General features: G+C 35.8%; 2 protein-coding genes across 2 annotated transcripts in view; one reads left to right on the forward strand and one right to left on the reverse strand.

The window, feature by feature from the left end:
- osbpl8 (oxysterol binding protein-like 8) overlaps nt 1-19,212 on the forward strand; it is a 1,018,260-nt gene that overhangs the window by 686,866 nt on the left and 312,182 nt on the right. The window lies entirely within an intron of this gene.
- zdhhc17 (zDHHC palmitoyltransferase 17) overlaps nt 1-19,212 on the reverse strand; it is a 133,740-nt gene that overhangs the window by 17,175 nt on the left and 97,353 nt on the right. Inside the window, exons 11-13 of the mRNA XM_072913151.1 lie at nt 17,962-18,084; nt 16,730-16,792; nt 6,292-6,385 (exon numbers count right to left, since the gene is read on the reverse strand). Coding sequence (XP_072769252.1) covers nt 6,292-6,385; nt 16,730-16,792; nt 17,962-18,084 — 280 coding nt within the window. The remainder of the gene's footprint in view (nt 1-6,291; nt 6,386-16,729; nt 16,793-17,961; nt 18,085-19,212) is intronic.

Consider the following 19,212-nt stretch of genomic DNA (forward strand, 5'->3'; position numbering starts at 1 on the left):
GTGTCTCTGACATAAATAAACATAATAAAGTGCAGTTTAAAGTAAGACTACTATGTCTCTGAGATAAATAAACACAATAAAGTGCAGTTTAAAGTAAGACTACTGTGTCTCTGACATAAATAAACACAATAAAGTGCAGTTTAAAGTAAGACTACTGCGTCTCTGACATAAATAAACATAATAAAGTGCAGTTTAAAGTAAGACTACTGTGTCTCTGACATAAAGAAACATAATAAAGTGCAGTTTAAAGTAAGACTACTGCGTCTCTGACATAAATAAACATAATAAAGTGCAGTTTAAAGTAAGACTACTGTGTCTCTGACATAAATAAACATAATAAAGCAGTTTAAAGTAAGACTCCTGTGTCTCTGAGATAAATAAACATAATAAAGTGCAGTTTAAAGTAAGACTCCTGTGTCTCTGACATAAATAAAGACAATAAAGTGCAGTTTAAAGTAAGACTACCGTGTCTCTGACATAAATAAACATAATAAAGTGCAGTTTAAAGTAAGACTACTGTGTCTCTGACATAAATAAACATAATAAAGTGCAATTTAAAGTAAGACTACTGTGTCTCTGACATAAATAAACATAATAAAGTGCAGTTTAAAGTAAGACTACTGTGTCTCTGACATAAATAAAGACAATAAAGTGCAGTTTAAAGTAAGACTCCTGTGTCTCTGACATAAATAAACACAATAAAGTGCAGTTTAAAGTAAGACTACTGTGTCTCTGACATAAATAAACATAATAAAGTGCAGTTTAAAGTAAGACTACTGTGTCTCTGACATTAATAAACATAATAAAGTGCAGTTTAAAGTAAGACTACTGTGTCTCTGACATTAATAAACATAATAAAGTGCAGTTTAAAGTAAGACTACTGTGTATCTGACATTAATAAACATAATAAAGTGCAGTTTAAAGTAAGACTCCTGTGTCTCTGACATAAATAAACACAATAAAGTGCAGTTTAAAGTAAGACTACTGTGTCTCTGATATAAATAAACATAATAAAGTGCAGTTTAAAGTAAGACTACTGTGTCTCTGACATAAATAAAGACAATAAAGTGCAGTTTAAAGTAAGACTACTGTGTCTCTGACATAAATAAACATAATAAAGTGCAGTTTAAAGTAAGACTACTGTGTCTCTGACATAAATAAACATAATAAAGTGCAGTTTAAAGTAAGACTCCTGTGTCTCTGAGTTAAATAAACATAATAAAGTGCAGTTTAAAGTAAGACTACTGTGTCTCTGACATAAATAAACATAATAAAGTGCAGTTTAAAGTAAGACTACTGTGTCTCTGACATAAATAAACATAATAAAGTGCAGTTTAAAGTAAGACTACTGTGTCTCTGACATAAATAAACATAATAAAGTGCAGTTTAAAGTAAGACTACTGTGTCTCTGACATAAATAAACATAATAAAGTGCAGTTTAAAGTAAGACTCCTGTGTCTCTGAGTTAAATAAACATAATAAAGTGCAGTTTAAAGTAAGACTACTGTGTCTCTGACATAAATAAACATAATAAAGTGCAGTTTAAAGTAAGACTCCTGTGTCTCTGACATTAATAAACATAATAAAGTGCAGTTTAAAGTATGACTACTGTGTCTCTGACATAAACAATAAAGACAATAAAGTGCAGTTTAAAGTAAGACTACTGTGTCTCTGACATAAATAAACACAATAAAGTGCAGTTTAAAATAAGACTATTGTGTCTCTGACATAAATAAACATAATAAAGTGCAGTTTAAAGTAAGACTACTGTGTCTCTGACATAAATAAAGACAATAAAGTGCAGTTTAAAGTAAGACTACTGTGTCTCTGACATAAATAAACACAATAAAGTGCAGTTTAAAGTAAGACTACTGTGTCTCTGACATAAATAAACACAATAAAGTGCAGTTTAAAGTAAGACTCCTGTGTCTCTGACATAAATAAACATAATAAAGTGCAGTTTAAAGTAAGACTCCTGTGTCTCTTACATAAATAAAGACAATAAAGTGCAGTTTAAAGTAAGACTCCTGTGTCTCTGACATAAATAAACACAATAAAGTGCAGTTTAAAGTAAGACTACTGTGTCTCTGACATAAATAAACATAATAAAGTGCAGTTTAAAGTAAGACTACTGTGTCTCTGACATTAATAAACATAATAAAGTGCAGTTTAAAGTAAGACTACTGTGTATCTGACATTAATAAACATAATAAAGTGCAGTTTAAAGTAAGACTCCTGTGTCTCTGACATAAATAAACACAATAAAGTGCAGTTCAAAGTAAGACTACTGTGTCTCTGACATAAATAAACATAATAAAGTGCAGTTTAAAGTAAGACTACTGTGTCTCTGACATAAATAAACATAATAAAGTGCAGTTTAAAGTAAGACTACTGTGTCTCTGACATAAATAAACATAATAAAGTGCAGTTTAAAGTAAGACTCCTGTGTCTCTGACATAAATAAACATAATAAAGTGCAGTTTAAAGTAAGACTCCTGTGTCTCTGAGTTAAATAAACATAATAAAGTCCAGTTTAAAGTAAGACTCCTGTTTCTCTGACATAAAGACAATAAAGTGCAGTTTAAAGTAAGACTACCGTGTCTCTGACATTAATAAACATAATAAAGTGCAGTTTAAAGTAAGACTCCTGTGTCTCTGACATAAATAAACATAATAAAGTGCAGTTTAAAGTAAGACTACTGTGTCTCTGACATAAATAAACATAATAAAGTGCAGTTTAAAGTAAGACTACTGTGTCTCTGACATAAATAAACATAATAAAGTGCAGTTTAAAGTAAGACTCCTGTGGCTCTGACATTAATAAACATAATAAAGTGCAGTTTAAAGTAAGACTACTGTGTCTCTGACATAAATAAACATAATAAAGTGCAGTTTAAAGTATGACTACTGTGTCTCTGACATAAACAATAAAGACAATAAAGTGCAGTTTAAAGTAAGACTACTGTGTCTCTGACATAAATAAACACAATAAAGTGCAGTTTAAAATAAGACTATTGTGTCTCTGACATAAATAAACATAATAAAGGGCAGTTTAAAGTAAGACTACTGTGTCTCTGACATAAATAAACATAATAAAGTGCAGTTTAAAGTAAGACTACTATGTCTCTGAGATAAATAAACACAATAAAGTGCAGTTTAAAGTAAGACTACTGTGTCTCTGACATAAATAAACACAATAAAGTGCAGTTTAAAGTAAGACTACTGCGTCTCTGACATAAATAAACATAATAAAGTGCAGTTTAAAGTAAGACTACTGTGTCTCTGACATAAAGAAACATAATAAAGTGCAGTTTAAAGTAAGACTACTGCGTCTCTGACATAAATAAACATAATAAAGTGCAGTTTAAAGTAAGACTACTGTGTCTCTGACATAAATAAACATAATAAAGCAGTTTAAAGTAAGACTCCTGTGTCTCTGAGATAAATAAACATAATAAAGTGCAGTTTAAAGTAAGACTCCTGTGTCTCTGACATAAATAAAGACAATAAAGTGCAGTTTAAAGTAAGACTACCGTGTCTCTGACATAAATAAACATAATAAAGTGCAGTTTAAAGTAAGACTACTGTGTCTCTGACATAAATAAACATAATAAAGTGCAATTTAAAGTAAGACTACTGTGTCTCTGACATAAATAAACATAATAAAGTGCAGTTTAAAGTAAGACTACTGTGTCTCTGACATAAATAAAGACAATAAAGTGCAGTTTAAAGTAAGACTCCTGTGTCTCTGACATAAATAAACACAATAAAGTGCAGTTTAAAGTAAGACTACTGTGTCTCTGACATAAATAAACATAATAAAGTGCAGTTTAAAGTAAGACTACTGTGTCTCTGACATTAATAAACATAATAAAGTGCAGTTTAAAGTAAGACTACTGTGTCTCTGACATTAATAAACATAATAAAGTGCAGTTTAAAGTAAGACTACTGTGTATCTGACATTAATAAACATAATAAAGTGCAGTTTAAAGTAAGACTCCTGTGTCTCTGACATAAATAAACACAATAAAGTGCAGTTTAAAGTAAGACTACTGTGTCTCTGACATAAATAAACATAATAAAGTGCAGTTTAAAGTAAGACTACTGTGTCTCTGACATAAATAAAGACAATAAAGTGCAGTTTAAAGTAAGACTACTGTGTCTCTGACATAAATAAACATAATAAAGTGCAGTTTAAAGTAAGACTACTGTGTCTCTGACATAAATAAACATAATAAAGTGCAGTTTAAAGTAAGACTCCTGTGTCTCTGAGTTAAATAAACATAATAAAGTGCAGTTTAAAGTAAGACTACTGTGTCTCTGACATAAATAAACATAATAAAGTGCAGTTTAAAGTAAGACTACTGTGTCTCTGACATAAATAAACATAATAAAGTGCAGTTTAAAGTAAGACTACTGTGTCTCTGACATAAATAAACATAATAAAGTGCAGTTTAAAGTAAGACTACTGTGTCTCTGACATAAATAAACATAATAAAGTGCAGTTTAAAGTAAGACTCCTGTGTCTCTGAGTTAAATAAACATAATAAAGTGCAGTTTAAAGTAAGACTACTGTGTCTCTGACATAAATAAACATAATAAAGTGCAGTTTAAAGTAAGACTCCTGTGTCTCTGACATTAATAAACATAATAAAGTGCAGTTTAAAGTATGACTACTGTGTCTCTGACATAAACAATAAAGACAATAAAGTGCAGTTTAAAGTAAGACTACTGTGTCTCTGACATAAATAAACACAATAAAGTGCAGTTTAAAATAAGACTATTGTGTCTCTGACATAAATAAACATAATAAAGTGCAGTTTAAAGTAAGACTACTGTGTCTCTGACATAAATAAAGACAATAAAGTGCAGTTTAAAGTAAGACTACTGTGTCTCTGACATAAATAAACACAATAAAGTGCAGTTTAAAGTAAGACTACTGTGTCTCTGACATAAATAAACACAATAAAGTGCAGTTTAAAGTAAGACTCCTGTGTCTCTGACATAAATAAACATAATAAAGTGCAGTTTAAAGTAAGACTCCTGTGTCTCTTACATAAATAAAGACAATAAAGTGCAGTTTAAAGTAAGACTCCTGTGTCTCTGACATAAATAAACACAATAAAGTGCAGTTTAAAGTAAGACTACTGTGTCTCTGACATAAATAAACATAATAAAGTGCAGTTTAAAGTAAGACTACTGTGTCTCTGACATTAATAAACATAATAAAGTGCAGTTTAAAGTAAGACTACTGTGTATCTGACATTAATAAACATAATAAAGTGCAGTTTAAAGTAAGACTCCTGTGTCTCTGACATAAATAAACACAATAAAGTGCAGTTCAAAGTAAGACTACTGTGTCTCTGACATAAATAAACATAATAAAGTGCAGTTTAAAGTAAGACTACTGTGTCTCTGACATAAATAAAGACAATAAAGTGCAGTTTAAAGTAAGACTACTGTGTCTCTGACATAAATAAACATAATAAAGTGCAGTTTAAAGTAAGACTACTGTGTCTCTGACATAAATAAACATAATAAAGTGCAGTTTAAAGTAAGACTACTGTGTCTCTGACATAAATAAACATAATAAAGTGCAGTTTAAAGTAAGACTCCTGTGGCTCTGACATTAATAAACATAATAAAGTGCAGTTTAAAGTAAGACTACTGTGTCTCTGACATAAATAAACATAATAAAGTGCAGTTTAAAGTATGACTACTGTGTCTCTGACATAAACAATAAAGACAATAAAGTGCAGTTTAAAGTAAGACTACTGTGTCTCTGACATAAATAAACACAATAAAGTGCAGTTTAAAATAAGACTATTGTGTCTCTGACATAAATAAACATAATAAAGGGCAGTTTAAAGTAAGACTACTGTGTCTCTGACATAAATAAACATAATAAAGTGCAGTTTAAAGTAAGACTACTGTGTCTCTGACATAAATAAACATAATAAAGTGCAGTTTAAAGTAAGACTCCTGTGTCTCTGACATAAATAAACACAATAAAGTGCAGTTTAAAGTAAGACTACTGTGTCTCTGACATAAATAAACACAATAAAGTGCAGTTTAAAGTAAGACTCCTGTGTCTCTGACATAAATAAACATAATAAAGTGCAGTTTAAAGTAAGACTCCTGTGTCTCTGACATAAATAAACACAATAAAGTGCAGTTTAAAGTAAGACTCCTGTGTCTCTGACATAAATAAACATAATAAAGTGCAGTTTAAAGTAAGACTCCTGTGTCTCTGACATAAATAAACACAATAAAGTGCAGTGGAGAACGTACCCACGCAGTTTCCCACCCAGGGGCAGTGGTGGTCAAACTTGGCGATACAACGGTTGCACACGGCACAATGTTTGGACCTGATGGGCTTCCGTATCTGCGGGAACAACACAGAGAACATTTCATTTAGATTTTTGTTACAAAATCCACACATGAAGACAACAAGAGTCAGCAGTGTTGATGTTTATGTGTGGAATGTTCTACTACCATGATATCAACACAGCATCTATTACTCTTCTCCACATCTGGCGTGAACAAACCAGATCTTAAGGAGTGGTGGGGGTTTCGATCTAAATATAAACAGTATCAATGCAGAAGGTGGATCGTGGTATCGGATCGATACTTTTGTTGTAGTTTCACTTTAATACAGGGCTGTCCAAACTTTCTGACTTGGGGGCTGCATTGGACTAAACAGTTTTGGCTGTGGGCAGTAACAATATATATATATATATATATATATATATATATATATATATATATATATATATATATATATATATATATATATATAGCAAGGAATCTAGGGATTTCACCATCAAAAGGTTCAGAGAATCTGGAGAAATCACTGCACGTAAGCGATGATATTACAGACCTTCGATCCCTCAGGCTGTACTGCATCAAAAAGCGACACCGATGTGTAAAGGATATCACCACATGGGCTCAGGAACACCTCAGAAAACCACTGTCAGTAACTACAGTTAGTCGCTACATCTGTAAGTGCAAGTTAAAACTCTACTATGCAAAGCCAAAGCCAATTATCAACAACACCCAGAAACGCTGCCGGCTTTGCTGGGCCCGAGCTCATCTAAGATGGACTCATGCAAAGTGGAAAAGTGTTCTGTGGTCTGACGAGTCCACATTTCAAATTGTTTTTGGAAACAGTGGACGTCGTGTCCTCCAGACCAAAGAGGAAAAGAACCATCCGGATTGTTCTTGGCTCAAAGTTGAAAAGCCAGCATGTGTGATGGTATGGGGGTGTATTAGTGCCCAAGACATGGGTAACTTACACATCTGTGAAGGCACCATTAATGCTTAAAGGTACATACAGGTTTTGGAGCAATATATGTTGCCATCCAAGCAACGTTACCATGGACGCCCCTGCTTATTTCAGCAAGACAATGCCAAGCCATGTGTTACATCAACGTGGCTTCATAGTAAAAGAGTGCAGGTACTAGACTGGCCTGCCTGTAGTCCAGATGTGTCTCCCATTGAAAATGTGTGGCGCATTATGAAGCCTAAAATACCACAACGGAGACTCCGGACTGTTGAACAACTTAAGCTGTACATCAAGCAAGAATGGGAAAGCTTCAAAAAGCTTCAAAAATGTGTCTCCTCAGTTCCCAATTGTTTACTGAGTGTTGTTAAAAGGAAAGGCCATGTAACACAGTGGTAAAAATGCCTCTGTGACAACTTTTTTGCAATGTGTTGTTGCCATTAAATTCTAAGTTAATAATTATTTGCACAAAAAAAGGTAGGTTTCTCAGTGTGAACATGAAATATCTTGTCTTTGCAGTCTATTCAATTGAATATAAGTTGAAAAGGATTTGCAAATCATTGTATTCTGTTTTTATTTACCATTTACACAACGTGACAACTTCACTGGTTTTGGGTTTTGTATAGTGGATATATAATTAATATAAATAGATATCAAGAGTATGCAAAAGTTGGACTCCTATTTTGTTCACTTCCGTGAAGTTTTGTCATCAATCAGAAATATCAAGCAGCTGAAATGTGCCAAACGTAGATAAGTGTGGAAAGAGTGTTTTGCAATTTTCCCATTATGCATTGTAATGGATTTAAATTAGTGTCATTTTTCATTTGTTATGGTGCTGGGATGTTTTTTTCATAATATCCACAAAGTTCAGTGAGCAAGTTGTGTTATGTGTGACTATGTGTGTAGAATTTTTGTGTCTTTTTTTTTTTTTGCACTATGACTAGGGAAGGTTGTTCAGATTCTGCTGTATTCACTTCAAAACACAATTCTCGGTCATTGACCTGGTTTACTCACGTTGACCAAAAAATGGCAGAACCTTTGCAGAAACCAGATTGTCAGATAACTAAAATGAATTTAAAAACATTACATAGTCCAGATTGTTCATTATAGTCTCAACGTCCAACATGTGTTTGCAGAACATACGTGTTCTCACTATCACAATTAACTAAAGGCAAATTCACAAAATGATTTCATGTTCATGACGTCTCTCATACTGTTGTTAATCTTTTCTTCTTCCTTTTTTTCATGAAAATATGTTTTCCTCATACTGTTATTAATCTTTTCTCATTACATTTTCTCATGTAAGGATGTTTTCCTCATACTGTTCAATTTTTCTCCTCACATTTTCTCATGTAAGGATGTTTTCCTCATACTGTTCATCTTTTCTCCTTACATTTTCTCATGTAAGGATGTTTTCCTCATACTGTTCATCTTTTCTCCTTACATGTTCTCATGTAAAGATGTTTTCCTCATACTGTTAATCTTTTTTCATTACATTTAGTCATGTAAAAATGTTTTCCTCATACTGTTGTTAATCTTTTCTCATTACATTTTCACATCTATGTTTTCCTCATACTGTTGTTAATCTTTTCTCATTGCATTATTCTCATGCAAATACTTTTTCCTCATACAATTATTAATCGTTTCTCATTAAATGTTCTCATCTTAAGATGTTTTCCTCATACTGTTAATAATCTTTTCTCATTACATGTTCTCATCTAAAGTTGTTTTCCTCATACTGTTATTAATCTTTTCTCATTACATTATTTTCATGTAAAGACTTTTTCCTCATACTGTTAATAATATTTTCTCCTTACATGTTGTCACGTCGCAATGTTTCCTTCATACGAGTGTACATTTTCTCATGTGAGGATGTTTTCCTCATACTGTTATTAATATTTTCTCATCTAAAAAAGTTTTGCTCATACTGTTATTCATCTTTTCTCATTACATTTTCTCATGTAAAGACTTTTTCTCATACTGTTAATCGTTTGTCATTACATTTTCTCATCTAAAGATGTTTTCCTCATACTGTTATTATTTTCTCATCTAAAAAAGTTTTGCTCATACTGTTATTCATCTTTTCTCATTACATTTTCTCATGTAAAGAGTTTTTCTCATAATGTTAATCTTTTGTCATTACATTTTCTCATCTAGAGTTGTTTTCCTCATACTGTTAATCTTTTGTCATTACATTTTCTCATCTAGAGTTCTTTTCCTCATACTGTTATTAATCTTTTGTCATCACATTTTCTCATCTAAAAGATGTTTTCCTCATACTGTTATTATTTTTTTTCCTTACATTTTCTCATCTAAAGATGTTTCCTCATACTGTTATTAATATTTTCTCATTACATTTTCTCATGTAAAAACTTTTTCTCATATTGTTAATCTTTTCTCATTACATTTTCTCATCTAAAGATGTTTTTCCTCGCACTGTTATTAATCTTTTGTCATTACATTTTGTCATCTAAAGATGTTTCCCTCATACTGTTATTAATCTTTTCTCATTACATTTCCTCATCTATGTTTTTTCGTCATAATGTTATTAATCATTTCTCATCTAAAGATGTTTTCTTCATACTGTTATTCATCTTTTCTCATTACATTTTGTCATCTAAAGATGTTTTCCTCATACTGCTATCAATCTTTTCTCATTACATTTTCTCATCCAAATATGTTTTTCCTCGTACTGTTATTAATCTTTTGTCATTACATTTTGTCATCTAGATGTTTTCCTCTTACTGTTATTAATCTTTTCTCATTACATTTTCTCATCTATGTTTTTCGTCATACTGTTATTAATCATTTCTCATCTAAAGATGTTTTCTTAATACTGTTATTGATCTTTTCTCATTACATTTTGTCATCTAAAGATGTTTTCTTCATACTGTTATTAATTTTTTCTCATTACATTGTCTCATGTAAAGACTTTTTCCTCATACTGTTAATCTTTTCTCATTACATTTTCTCATCTACAGTTGTTTGTTTTCCTCATACTGTTATCAATCTTTTCTCATTACATTTTCTCATCTAAAGATGCTTTCCTCATACTGTTATCAATCTTTTCTCATTACATTTTCTCATTTAAAGATGTTTTCCTCGTACTGTTATTAATCTTTCCTCATCTAAAGATGTTCTTCCTCATACTGTTAATAATCTTTTGTCATTTCATTTTGTCATCTAAAGATGTTTCCCTCATACTGTTATTAATCTTTTCTCATTACATTTTCTCATCTAAATGTTTTTTTCGTCATACTGTTATTAATCATTTCTCATCTAAAGATGTTTTGCTCATACTGTTGTTAATCTTTTCTCATTACATTGTCTCATGTAAAGACTTTTTCCTCATACTGTTAATCTTTTCTCATTACATTTTGTCATCTACAGTTGTTTGTTTTCCTCATACTGTTATCAATCTTTTCTCATTACATTTTCTCATCCAAAGATGTTTTCCTCATACTGTTATTAATCTTTTCTCATTACATGTTCTCATCTAAAGATGTTTTCCTCATACTGTTATTAATCTTTTCTCATTACATGTTCTCATCTAAAGATGTTTTCCTCATACTGTTATTAATCTTTTCTCATTACATGTTCTCATCTAAAGTCAAAAAGTGTTGCTATCGGGATTATAGCGGTGTATTTACTTGGTATCTGATCAATAGCAATCTTCACAGTATCGCCCACCTCTAGTAAGCTAACAAAATGAAAGAAGAAGCTTCATAGCAAGCAAACACCTCCTGGCAACAAGCAGACAAACAGTAGAAGAGGACATAGTAGAAGAAGAAAGGATCATGACATTGCTGGTTTTGGCGACAAATAAAGTACGTTTCTTACAAGTATCATTAACACTGGAGGACAAGGAATAGCTAAACATGCTTCACTACACACCGTAGGAGGATACAATAGCTCACCAGCGTCACTGCTAACAAAAGCTAGCGCGCCTGAATGTAAACAAACGCCATGGGTGGATCTACACCTGACATCCACTGTAATGATACCAAGTACAAGAGCGTATCTATTCGATACTACTATGATTACATCGATATCTTTTATCACCACAAAATCTTTTCCTTTAAAAAAAATTCATATTATGTTTATTAACTCCAGTCTGAATATTACTCGGTATCAGATCGGAAAGAAAACCATTGGTATTGCACATCACCACATAACGGAGCACCCTGAAGAGACGGTCAGAAAGCAACTTGAAGATGCAACATTTGGACCAAAGAACCAGCATTAAATGTCATGTAGACCACAAAGAAGTGGTTACATGTAGCTCTCCCTGACCACCTGAGGGCACCACAGACTGTGGATGCTTTTAAAAAAGGCTTAAAAACCCTTATTTAAAAAATGTTAAAAAAGCCTTTTTTTTTTTAGATATATGTGTGCTAGTTCTAGCTATTAGGCTGTTATAGTTTTTCTTTATTTACTATTTATTTTACTTGTTGGGGGCAGCTCTTTGTGGTTCTAGCGTTATTGTTTTTTTTAAATGCACTGTAGCACTTTGAGGTTGTTTGTTCAAGTGCTCTCAGATAAATCTTAGCTGACATTGCTTAACACGATAAGTCATGAATAATTCCGCTCGTAATCACAGTGTTAAAAATAACGTTGTAAATATAAAACATTCTCATGCATTTTAATCTATCCATCTGTTTTTTTACCGCACCTGTTCAAGTAGTCGGATTAATGGTAAACTCTGAACTATGGGAGACCGGGCTTTCTGCTCCGCCGCTCCCAGTCTGTGGAACGCTCTCCCTGACCACCTGAGGGCACCACAGACTGTGGATGCTTTTAAAAAAGGCTTAAAAACCCTTCTTTAAATATAAAACATTCTCATGCATTTTAATCCATCCATCCGTTTTTTTACCGCACCTGTTCAAGAAGTCGGATTAATGGTAAGCTCTGAACTATGGGAGACTGGGCTTTCTGCTTCGCAGCTCCCAGTCTGTGGAACGCTCTCCCTGACCACCTGAGGGCACCACAGACTGTGGATGCTTTTAAAAAAGGCTTTAAAACCCTTCTTTAAATATAAAACATTCTCATGCATTTTAATCCATCCATCCGTTTTTTTACCGCACCTGTTCAAGAAGTCGAATTAATGGTAAGCTCTGAACTATGGGAGACTGGGCTTTCTACTTCGCAGCTCCCAGTCTGTGGAACGCTCTCCCTGACCACCTGAGGGCACCACAGACTGTGGATGCTTTTAAAAAAGGCTTAAAAACCCTTATTAAAAAAAAACCTTTTTTTTTTTTTTTTTTTAGATGTATGTGTGCTAGTTCTAGCTATTAGGCTGTTCTAGTTTTTATTTTTTTAATATTTATTTTACTTGTTGGGGGCAGCTATTTCAGGTTGTTTGTTCAATGTAAAGTGCTCTCATATAAATCTCAGCGGACATTGCTTAACACGATAAGTCATGAGTAATTCCGCTCGTAATCACAGTGTTAAAAATAACGTTGTAAATATAAAACATTCTCATGCATTTTAATCCATCCATCCGTTTTTTTACCGCACCTGTTCAAGAAGTCGGATTAATGGTAAGCTCTGAACTATGGGAGACTGGGCTTTCTGCTTCGCAGCTCCGAGTCTGTGGAACGCTCTCCCTGACCACCTGAGGGCACCACAGACTGTGGATGCTTTTAAAAAAAGCTTAAAAACCCTTCTTTTTTTCTTTTTTTTTTAAAAAGCATTTTTTTAGATATATGTGTGCTAGTTCTAGCTATTAGGGTGTTCTAGTTTTTATTTTTTTACTATTTATTTTACTTGTTGGGGGCAGCTATTTGTGGTTCTAGCGTTGTTGTTTTTTAAATGCACTGTAGCACTTTGAGGTCAATGTAAAGTGCTTTTACAAATAAAATCTATTATTATTATTATTATTTGGGTAGTGGGTAGTGGCCAAGTGTACTTGGCAACTACTTCAGGGCGTGACGACCCTGTCTGACACGAGTCTCTGGCTCAGCTGGCTCCGGCTGACAGTACCCGGTATGGGCCCCTGTCCAGGGTTACGGATAACGGAGTGGAGCCCCGCAGGCGGTCTGGTGTTCGATACGACACTTTTCCGGCAGCTCCTGCAGCCAAACTGATGCCAAACGTATCCTTTGGACTACGTTAGTAAGGCCGAGAGGGGGGATTCCGACGAATGGGCTACCCAGGATCTCCATACCTCTAGCCCAGGCTTGCGCCAAAAAAACTGGAGAGGCTACTTCAGTGCCACCGTCAAAAGCAGCAGAAACAACACGGGAGATAGCAGTTACGAGTTATAAGCCGTTTTCGATTGGCGTAGGATATCGGCGCTACGGGTTATCTCCGTCGGTGGGAGGGACCATCGCGTCCTACTGGTCAGTTATCGCCCACCTTAAGCTGGGCAGCCCCCGGTTAATAAGGTACTGACCCGCCACAGGCCGCCTGCTTCATCGGGTGCTTGGAGCTTAAAGGACTGACTTGACAAGCGGACTGTAAATACTGCACCAGGCAAACAACGAAAACAGAAAAAACTGCCTGTCTTGCGTTTAGCAAGCTGGAACGTCAGAACCATGAGTCCTGGCTTCTCGGAAGATCTATCCACGGTTGACGACAATCGGAAGACGGCCATCATCAACCGCGAGCTCAAGAGGCTCAACATTGATATTGCTGCCCTGCAGGAGACGAGACTCCCCTCAGACGGCTATATCAGAGAAGAAGACTACACCATATTTTGGCAGGGAAGAGAGCCACAGGAACAACGTCTGCATGGCGTCGGACTTGCAGTGAGAAACTCCTTACTCTCCTCAACTGAACCACCAAATGGAGGCACAGAACGCATACTTTCTCTACGCCTGTCAAGTGCTTCAGGTCCAGTAAACATCCTGAGCATTTATGTTCCTACTCTTTGCAGCTCTACAGAGGCAAAGTATCAGTTCTACAATCATCTGGACTCTATCATCACTGACATTCCTGCCACTGAGCACCTGTTCTTACTAGGAGACTTCAATGCTCGAGTGGGATCAGACCATGACTCTTGGCCCAAATGCATTGGACACTTTGGCATAGGAAAACTAAACGAGAATGGACAGAGACTACTAGAACTTTGTTCTTACCACCACCTTTGTATTACCAACACATTCTTCTCAACAAAGCCACATCACAGGGTTTCCTGGAGGCATCCCAGATCCAAAAGTTGGCATCAACTAGATCTAATCATCACAAGAAAATTGTCAATGAACTGCGTTCAAATCACCCGCAGCTATCACAGCGCTGACTGTGACACGGACCACTCACTGATTGGCAGCAGGGTGCGTCTTCAGCCCAGACGGATTCACCGTACAAAGCAGAAAGGTCGCCCACGCCTAGATACTGCCAAAATGCATGCCCCCGACCTACGTGAAGGCAGTCAACTCCCTTACCTGTGGCAAAGCTCCAGGGAACGATGGCATTCCCACTGAGATCATCAAGAACAGTAAGGACACTGTTCTTCTAGACCATCTTCATGAGCTTCTATGTCAATGCTGGGATGAAGGAACAATTCCTCAGGATATGCGTGACTCAAACATCATCACACTGTACAAAAATAAAGGGGATCGCAGCGACTGCAACAATTACCGTGGAATATCCCTCCTAAGCACTGTCGGGAAGACCTTCGCTAGAGTGTTACTCAACAGACTGCAATTGCTTGCTGCCCGTGTATATCCAGAATCACAATGTGGATTCAGGTCGGGGAGATCGACCATTGACATGATATTTTCTATCAGACAATTACAAGAGAAATGCCGTGAGCAGAGACAACCATTGTATATCGCCTTCATCGACCTTACAAAGGCCTTCGATTTAGTTAGCAGGAAGGCTCTCTTCAAGCTTTTGCACAAGATAGGCTGCCCACCAAAGCTGTTGAAGCTGATAACATCATTCCATGAAGATATGCAAGGAACTATCCTGTCTGACGGCTCCGCATCAGCCCCATTCCCAATTGAGAATGGAGTGAAGCAAGGATGCGTGCTTGCTCCTACGCTCTTCGGAATCTTCTTCTCGTTGCTATTGTCAGAAGCATTCAAATCATCTGACGATGGTGTTTACCTACACACAAGGAGCGACGGGAAACTGTTCAACCTCGCACGTCTCCGGGCAAAGACTAGAGTGCGTAAAGTCCTCATCAGAGAGATGCTCTTTGCAGATGATGCTGCTCTGGCCGCACCATCAGAGGAAGCACTACAGAGGCTGATCAACAGCTTTTCTGATGCATGCAAAGACTTTGGCTTAACTATAAGCCTCAAGAAGACCAACATTATGGGACAAGATATGCGCAACATTCCAAGGATCTCCATTGGAAACCACACCCTGCAAGTTGTTGAGAACTTCACCTATCTTGGCTCAACCATATCCAGCAATCTCTCTCTCGATGCCGAGCTCAACATCCGCATCGGCAAAGCATCTACAACGATGGCTAGACTCTCCAAGCGTGCTTGGGAGAACACACTGCTAACCATCAACACGAAAATGAAGATCTATCAAGCCTGTGTTCTCAGCACTCTACTTTATGGCAGCGAGTCATGGACCTCGTATGCACGCCAAGAGCGCCGTTTGAACTCCTTCCATCTTCGGTGCCTGAGGCGGATTCTGGGAATCAAATGGCAGGATCGCATCCCGAATAAGGATATCCTCGAGAAAACAGGAATGAAGACAATCTTCGCTCTCCTTACACAACGACGTCTGAGATGGCTTGGCCATGTAAGTCGAATGGATGACAGTCGCATTCCAAAAGACATCCTGTACGGTGAACTGGCCTCTGGAACAAGGGCTGTGGGAAGACCTGTCCTTCGTTTTAAAGATGTGTGTAAGCGTGATATGAAGGCCAGTGACATCAACCCATTAAACTGGGAAGCTTCTTCAGCTGAACGTGGGAAATGGAGGAAGTTAGCGAAGGAGGGCGTACATCAGAGTGACTTAAGAAGAGTAAGACAGTGGGAGGAGAAGCATGAACGTAGAAAGCGAACAGTCAACAACAAAGAACCAACAATACAATATGTATGCAGGAACTGCAACAAAGCATGCCTGTCAAGAATTGGCTTATATAGTCACAACAGGCGTTGCACATGACATGAATTGACATTTGTGCGCAAAACTCTACTGTCTCTCGAGACAGACAGATGCCAGATATGATATATTATTATTATTATTATTATTAATGCGCCTTATAATCCATATATTCTATATAAATATACCGTATTTTTCGGAGTATAAGTCGCTTCGGAGTATAAGTCGCACCGGCCGAATTGCATAATAAAGAAGGAAAAAAACATATATAAAAAACTGCGACTTATAGTCCGAAAAATACGGTATATATATGTATGTATATATATATATATAAGAAATACTTGAATTTCAGTGAATTCTAGTTATAAATACACCCCCGCCCCGCCCAATCTCTCGAATTCGAAGGTCTCAAGGTTGGCCAGTATGATGATGGCTTACCAAGCAGGTACTGCAGAAGATGCTGAGATCCAGGCTGCCGGTCTCTGCCAGCTCCACAATAGTCTGGAAGCAAACATTCCTCTCGTTAGGCTCTAATTGGGATATATAATAAAGGAAACATTCACCGTAAATTCCGGACTACAAGCTGGTATTCTTTCACTACACTTCAAAACCTGCAGCTTATAAAACGGTGCGGCTAAAGTATTTTTCTTCGCTGACGGCCATAAAGCAGTTTTGTTTGTGCAATGGCGCCATCTTTGGGACAAGTTTGCTCACTGCAGGTGCTGCTGGGTGAATGTGAAATCCTGCTGTTTAAAGCTTTGAACCAGAAGTAGAAGAGCCGGTCTGTCTTCTAGCCGTCCTCAGCGTTTCTACTGACGTTTGTGAGTTTTACAATATAACTAAAACAATTCTTACTTGCTAACGCGACCCATGTGTGATGTCTGTAGGAGTGTTTTCATGCATATTTGTACGTGCTATCGCAATGTGATAAAGCAAGCGTCTTTAGCATCATCTAATATGTTAGGGGTAGGGAACCTGTGGCTCTTTTGATGACTGCATCTGGCTCTCAGATAAATCTTAGCTGACATTGCTTAACACGATAAGTCATGAATGATTCCGCTGGTAATCACAGTGTTAAAATATAAAACATTCTCATGCATTTTAATCCATCCATCCGTTTTTTTACCGCACCTGTTCAAGAAGTCGGATTAATGGTAAGAAGTATTGTATTTATTATTGGTTAGCTTCAGAATAGCAATGTTATTAAAAAGAATAAAAGACTTATCATACGCTTAAAAATGTTGGTCTTACTTAAAAATGCACACATTTAGTTGCATTCAGTGTTAAAAAATATTATAAGGCTCTCGCGGAAATACATTTTAAAATATTTGGCTTTCATGGCTCTCTCAGCCAAAAAGGTTTACGAGTGTCTGTGTTAGTACTATTAACTCACAATGGCATTCTTTTTATATTGTTTCAGTTTTGTAAATTCACCAAAGTGTCACCGTGGAGTTATCGAGTCTGGCTTCTGTTTTGCTTGATCATCCGTTTTACTGCCGTGCTACAGACTCCGTTTGGAGACAATTAAGGTATGTAAATAAACGTTTACGGAATATTTCTGTTGAAATAACTCATTCAACAACGTATATATCTGCAGTGTATACATGGATAAATATTGTTCTGAAATTTAGTGGGTGTATATTTCTTTCATAGCCAGGAAAATACGGTACCTTTTTCTTCTGCTCCTCCGAGGCTTTGATGATCCCCGGATCAGACTTCCATGATTTTCCGAAGTTGTAGAAGAGAGCCACAGTGTTGAGGAGGAATGGCATGTGCACCGTGGCGAAGGGAAGATGTACATGCCAGGTTAAGGAAAAGAGCTTCTAGTTGTGCCTCACTTCTCCACTGTGCTTTCTCTCCAAGGCAGTTGACAGTGACCTACTATCATTAGGGTGTTCAAAGTGTGGCTTTTTTATGTTTACTTTAACGCTAGAGATGTCCTAGAGGTGCAAGGAATGGCTAAGCAAACACACACAAGCAAGACGACAGAAGAAGCTAACCGCTAAAGCTTCCATGTAAAGTAGGGGTGATTGATCCAGATGTTGACACTTTTGATACCTAGTATATTCACTGCAGACTGTTTGCCACTTGCCATTTTATTTCTACACATTTCTCTAGATTTAAGAGCTATTTACGTATTTGTATTCATTGACTTCACATTATAATTGTCCTTTTTTTTATAGCATGAACCTGTTTGTCTACTGTAGTTAAAACATGTTAAAATTGAGAAATAAGATATTTTGGTTTTGTCCACATAGAAAATCTTGTTTATAGGTTCTGCAACATCCCGAGAAAACCTCAATAAAGAATTGCAAGTTGAATAATGCTTGATTTCACTATAAACTACGTGTTAATGCTTAAAAGTCCTGCTACCTTTCCAGATATACTAATCATAATCTTATCAAGTAAAATGCACGGAATACAAAAATGTGTCCGGGGGCCGAAAGTCGGCTGCATGTAAAGTAACTACGGTATACATATATGTGAATATATATATATATACACACACACACACACACACAAAAAACTACACACACAAATATATATATATATATATATATATAGTCGCAGTTTTTTTCATAGGTTGGCCGGGGGTGCGACTTATACTCAGGAGCGACTTAAGTGTGAAATTATTTACACATTACTGTAAAATATTAAATAATATTATTTAGCTCATTTACGTAAGAGACTAGACGTATACGATTTCATGGGATTTAGCGATTAGGAGTGACAGATTGTTTGGTAAACGTATAGCATGTTCTATATGTTATAGTTATTTGAATGACTCTTACCATAATATGTTACGTTAACATACCAGGCACCTTCTCAGTTGGTTATTTATGCCTCATATAACGTACACTTATTCAGCCTGTTGTTCACTATTCTTTGTTTATTTTAAATTGCCTTTCAAATGTCTATTC

This window comes from Nerophis lumbriciformis, linkage group LG05 (genome assembly GCF_033978685.3).
Source record: "Nerophis lumbriciformis linkage group LG05, RoL_Nlum_v2.1, whole genome shotgun sequence".
NCBI classification, from domain to species: domain Eukaryota; kingdom Metazoa; phylum Chordata; class Actinopteri; order Syngnathiformes; family Syngnathidae; genus Nerophis; species Nerophis lumbriciformis.